General features: G+C 47.8%; 1 protein-coding gene across 1 annotated transcript in view; it reads right to left on the reverse strand.

Moving 5' to 3' along the window:
* Positions 1–200: 200 nt before the first annotated feature.
* LOC107112886 (laminin subunit gamma-2-like) overlaps positions 201–5,658 on the reverse strand; it is a gene marked incomplete at its 5' end in the record, with an annotated part of 29,208 nt that continues 23,750 nt past the window's right edge. Inside the window, 4 exons of the mRNA XM_015414083.1 lie at positions 201–1,123; positions 3,267–3,366; positions 3,451–3,609; positions 4,655–4,854. Coding sequence (XP_015269569.1) covers positions 873–1,123; positions 3,267–3,366; positions 3,451–3,609; positions 4,655–4,854 — 710 coding nt within the window. The remainder of the gene's footprint in view (positions 1,124–3,266; positions 3,367–3,450; positions 3,610–4,654; positions 4,855–5,658) is intronic.

Genomic DNA, 5,658 nt, shown 5'->3' on the forward strand with positions numbered 1-5,658 from the left:
CCCTAGGTTCTCCAGCACTTGGAATAACAGTTCTGAGTCGCAACAAATTTCTGGTGTACATTTACAGTTGCCAGTTGTGGGATGGGAAATACCTGGAGATTTTGGGGGTGGAGTTTGGGGAAGGGAGGGACTTCAGCAGGGTATAATGCCACAAAGTCCACTCTTCAAAGCAGTTGTTTTCTCCAGGGGAACTAATCTTGGTCATTGTAATAGCGGGAGAGCTCCAGGTGCTACCTGGAGGTTGGCAACCTTAGCACATATTTTCCCAGCATCCAAAATTTATCCTACCCTTTTGCAGTGTGAGTAATTTGGTTTTTGATGAAAAAGCAACTGGGGGAGGAATGAAAGTGAAGGACCATCCACAGCAAGAATAGATAACCGAGCACAATTAGTTTAGAAGAGCATGACTTCCATCTTATTACATTAAATAAGGCTGGGATAACCTGAAAGGATGCTGGGGGGTGTTCAGGTTCAGCTGTTGGTTACAAATTTTGGCTACATCCACACACTGAGCAGGGCACATTCTGCCGGTATATTTTCGAGTAACACAGTCTCTTGCATGCCAAGCCGGTCATGGTCAGCTTCTTCATCAAACAGCCCGGTCTCTTCTTTGCATCCCAGGAATGGGACATCTGGAATCTTTCCCAATGGTGGTGGCGTGGTTACATTGCTACCCACAATGAGGCAAACTGTCATCCAGGCCTGATGAACTGAACTCGAAAAAGATCCATTCAGCTGCGTCACAGACAGCTAGTCCCTAGGAGGCCTGGATCTCTCCTATAAGCCCAAACCCTTGGCCTAACCCTAACATTTGTGTGCAAGACCTGATGAACGGAACCCATATCAGTCTGCCCCCTCTGCCCTCAAAGTCTTCAAGGTCTCTCAATGGGCTGTATGTTGTAGCATTTTGTGGGGAGATTATCACGGATCTCCTCCAGGTTCTTGATGTCGGCAAGGATCTCAGTGATGCTCCTCTCTAACGTTTGGATCCGGAGTTTCTGCCGGCTGGCTGTTTCCTCCAGCTGCAACATCAGTTCTTTTAACTCGATGTTTCTCCTTCTGGCCTTAGCAAGATTCGCTTCAAGCATGGTCACACCTTGCTCGTCCACAGCCTGTGGTTGGTCTGTATGAAATGACAACGGGGGGAACGGACAGCCTGTAAGTGAAACTATCTGAAGGCACATATTCCATGGGTGCCCAATGCTACTTCCACATGCAAACAGGTCCTCCATGTACAAGCCCAACTGCTCTAATGATTGGACCACACTTAACCCTGTTCACAAAAGCCTCCATGGCATGCAAAGCTCTCAACGTGGAGAATAAGTAAAATGACGGCTTCTCACTCTATCATCGGGTGCAATTGCCCCCCACTCACATCCATGTGATCTAAGGTCTACTTGTCTAACGCCCAATGTGCACAGTCCCAATTTCAATTGGGCCGTAAAGAGCACACAGATCCACTTCAAATGACAAAGCCATACCCAACATCGGGACAAAAAGCAGGCACAATCCCAACCTCCTGAATGCAGACTCACACATGAGGACTTGTTGCCTCTCTTTATAATCTGTGCGTAGAACAGCTGTCATGTCCCTCTTGTGGTGGCTCTGTTCTCTCACACATGAAGTAAATTAATTCTCATATAGATCGAAATGGACAAGTTATCTTGAGAGTCCCGCAGTCCACCACAAGAATGTAATTAAGTTGTTTTAACTAATCAAGCGAACCTGAGACAGGCTCAGAATGTAGACCGTTTAGGACTGAAGTAATTTTCATTTAATTCCCATATGTATGTGTGCAATTTTCCAGAAACCTCTAGATCAAAGACGCTTTAAGTGCACACTTTGACCACAAAAATGCTTCTGGGTCTACACAGGATGAAGAGGACGAAATCCATAATGTCTGCTAAGGTAACATAAATGGGGGTTGATTTTATAGGGGAGAATCAGCAATGTGCGAAGGGTTCAGTACCCCTACACCGACATATTTTCTATGACAGTTATACCCCTCTCTTGCATCACAGAGCTGAGAACTCTGTGTTTGTCTCACAATGTGTAATTCTTCCCCTTAGACCACAAAACATAACCCTGCCAGGAGAAGAGAGAGCAAGGAGAGGTCAAGCAACTAAGAGCCAAAACATCTGGGACTGCCATGCTATGAGCCAAAACATCTGGGAATGGCCAAGAGGTTCCCCCTCCCTAGTGCAGACACTTGGAATCCATCATTGGATCAGGACCATGGTATGTAGTAGGGAAACCTCCCCTCCAGTGCCATTTGACCAGTTGAAAGTTCTGGTGAGTTGCTATTTGCCTCATTGGGGCAAAACACAATAGGCACTGTATACTGGACTGGTGTATTCACCCTCTCAGATTCTACATCATGAAAATGGCACAAAGGGGAAAGGGCCCAATTCTGCCCTCCCCTGGCCCTGATTCAAAATGGGATTCCCCCCCCCTGCCTTTAAAAAAAAAAAAAAAAACTTTTGGAGCTCTGTGCACAGAAACCCCAGCATTGTGTTTGTTTGGGCCCTTGGGCGTGCATCTAGACTGGAACTCCAAAGGTCTTAGCATAATTCCCAGCCACGCAACAGAGCACTGAGAGAAGCTATTTATCCCCGCTTGCATTGGATAGCCGCCACTCAGTTTTCCTATTCTGGTTCATCTGGGCTGTAAACCCAAATACAGCAAAACGGGTATCAAAGCAAGACCCTGTACAATGGAAATGTTGCATTTCAGAGAGTTAAAAAGGCACAATCAGTTGTCTTTTAAACTGACGAACTGACTAATGAATTGATCTATTTATATATAATGAAATTAATTAATCAGTTATGTACCAAGGCTTCGTTAGAATAGCGTTTTTGAGGTATCAGAAGCAATATAAAAGCCACCCGTGTTTCTTTTTCATTCCTCATCACGACAACATGCAAGAACCAAAACAATCTTTTAAAAAGCCAACCCTTAATGCTCAGCCTGAAATTTTCCCTCATGGATTAAAACCACCTTCTACAGATTAATCAGTGGAAGTTTTATGCAGTTAATCAACTGATGAAGCCAAGGAATGATTGTGGCTTTAATCATTAAAAAAAAGCCTTGTCTCTTACCCAGACCCATAGCCAGGATTTTAAATAAGTCCGGGGGCACCCCACACACACCCCTGCACACACACCCAAGGGAGCGCCTGGGCTGGATGGGAAGTCGGGGGGGGCTTGGCAATAAGTCAGGGGGCCATGCCCCGAGATGCCCCACTGTAGATACGGGCCTACTCTTACCCATCAGGCGCAGAACGTCTTCCAAGGCCCCCAGCACCCCTTGGACAGCACCTCCGGCACCTGCCGCATCTGCTTTTGCTCTCTGGGACATCTGAACAGCCTTGGTAAAGGACAACAATCACAAATATTAGCGTCTTTTCTCCAGAATCCCTTTGAAAAAAGACAGAAGAGTTACAAAACTCACCTCCTGTGCCATGGAGGCATCCAGGTCAACCTCCAGCCCTTTTCTTTGCAGTTGGCTTTCCACTTCCCGGGCCTCTCTTTGCAAAGACATTATCCCTTTCTCCAGAGCCAAGACCCCATCTGCTGTCCTGTTGGCTTCCAAGGTCAGCCTTCCTATTTCCTGGAGAAGCAAAGACCACAAAACAACAGATGGAAATACTCATGAGTCAGGAAGGTCCCCGGCAACGAAAATCAAGAAAGGCATCATGAGTATTTGAAACAACAGGTTCGGTGGCTTCATCCGTGGAGCCACTCAGCAACAGTTTAGACTTCAACAAATCCAAAAAATCCAGTTAGACATATCAAAAATAGTACTGAGTGAAAGATACTGGTAGAGATATCTCCTTTGATGGGTCCCATTAGATTCCCTGTATTGCTGGCCCTGTTTCCATCAATCAGTTTCATGTTTCCATTACAGCCTCAACGAAGCCCCCCAGCTTCAACTCTAACCAGCACTGGATTCTACAGGGTACATACGTAGACCTGTATACAGAAGGGGTGTCAAACATATGGCCCGGGGGCCAGATCGGACCGCCGGAGGGCTTCTATCAGACCCACAGTGCAACTGGCTGTCTTCTTCTGCTTCTTCCAGTTCTGCTGCTGCTGCGTCATCGTAGATTTGCAGCTTACGGATATACACCTGAACAGCCTACTCAAGATTGCAACAGCACAGACATTTTGATGCAATAATCCAGTGCAAGAGGTGTCAGTTATCAGACACTGTTAAATAAACAAAATATTGCAAGAGTGCTGTTTTAAGCATGTTTTTATTTTAAGTAAAAAAACACACGTTTGCGTCCTCTGTAAAGTTTATATCTCTGCTACCTGGCATTACATTTTATGGCACACATGGCCCGGCCCAACAAGGTCTCATTTATGTCAGATCTGACCGTCATAACAAATGAGTTCGACACCCCTGGTATAGAGCCAGTGGACTGCTTGAGCCTTTGACAAACTGGAGCCTAAGCCTAGGAAGAGAGTGACAATATATTTTAGTCTACACTGTTCTGGGTAACAGATTGTGAGCCAACCTGGGCATCCAGGATGGAGGAGGATGCAATTTCAAGTTTACAAGGAAACCAACCTGTGTGGCTGGGCAGCCAGGACTGCTCTCCCACCTGCCCAGGAGGACTCCTCTCAGTGCAACTCCTTCCATTCCCACATACCTGATCAATGCCCACAGCGATCTCCTTTGCCTCCCCAGCCATTCTTCGGGCCTCCTCTGCTTCCGTAACAGCCGTGCCCAAGGCCTCTTCTGCACGCCTGGTCTTCTCGTTGGCACTGGTGACCATGGTGCTTATGAGAGGAAGCTTCCGCATGGCCTCTTCGGCTTCCCTTTGCTTGTCGCCTACCTGCAGATTGAACTCTGCGAGCCAAAGGGCGGGGGGGGGGGGAGAAAACCCATCTGAGTAAAGAGCCCACTGAATGGAGACAACACTCCAATTTGTGCCAGCGACAGGGAGGCAGAGAAAAACCTTGAGCCGAAAGCCCGGAACTGGACGAAAACTGGCCGCAGCTTGACTGAATCATTGGATTTCATCTGTTGAGCAAAGATGGCTGAGTGGAACTAGGAAAGTGCAGGTCGGAACCAAGGGTAGTTGAGATGGCCCAGAAGCAGCCCAGGACGACTGGTCCCTGCAGGGTTACAAGCCATTGCTGCAGGAACCGCTCAGCCCAGAACTAGCTAGCAACACCAACGAGCGATGTCAGCTCACCCACTGCCAACATCTATCCCTAGTGCCCCTGGTCAGGGCAGAGGTGAGTGGTACCTGTGGTACTGGCAGAGCTACTGGGCTTGGCTCTGCTTGCTCTTGGCTGCCCATTGGTGCCCCCAGCAGCAGCCCGCCAGGGACTTTCCCTGTAAGTTAAATGGCCGGTACATCCCCATTCAGCAGCTGCTGCTGCTCTCTGCCATCAACCTGGAGCTGACTGATTAATTAACTGTGCCCTCCCACAAAGCCCAAGAGGTCCTCAGGGTAGCTCACCACTAGGGTTGCCAGGTCCACGCTGGTAGCGGGGCATCCCCCACTGCCAGTGGGTGCTTCACACCACTGCTCAGTGTTGGAAACATATGTATTTACAAGGTCTGACAATCCAGTCATTATAGGGTTAACTTGTTTACCTAGTATTGCTATTGTTTAGACTGACCTGGAAGGGATACCTGGCACTT

The sequence above is a fragment of the Gekko japonicus genome, unplaced genomic scaffold, assembly GCF_001447785.1.
Source record: "Gekko japonicus isolate JY-2015 unplaced genomic scaffold, Gekko_japonicus_V1.1 scaffold3580, whole genome shotgun sequence".
NCBI lineage: Eukaryota > Metazoa > Chordata > Lepidosauria > Squamata > Gekkonidae > Gekko > Gekko japonicus.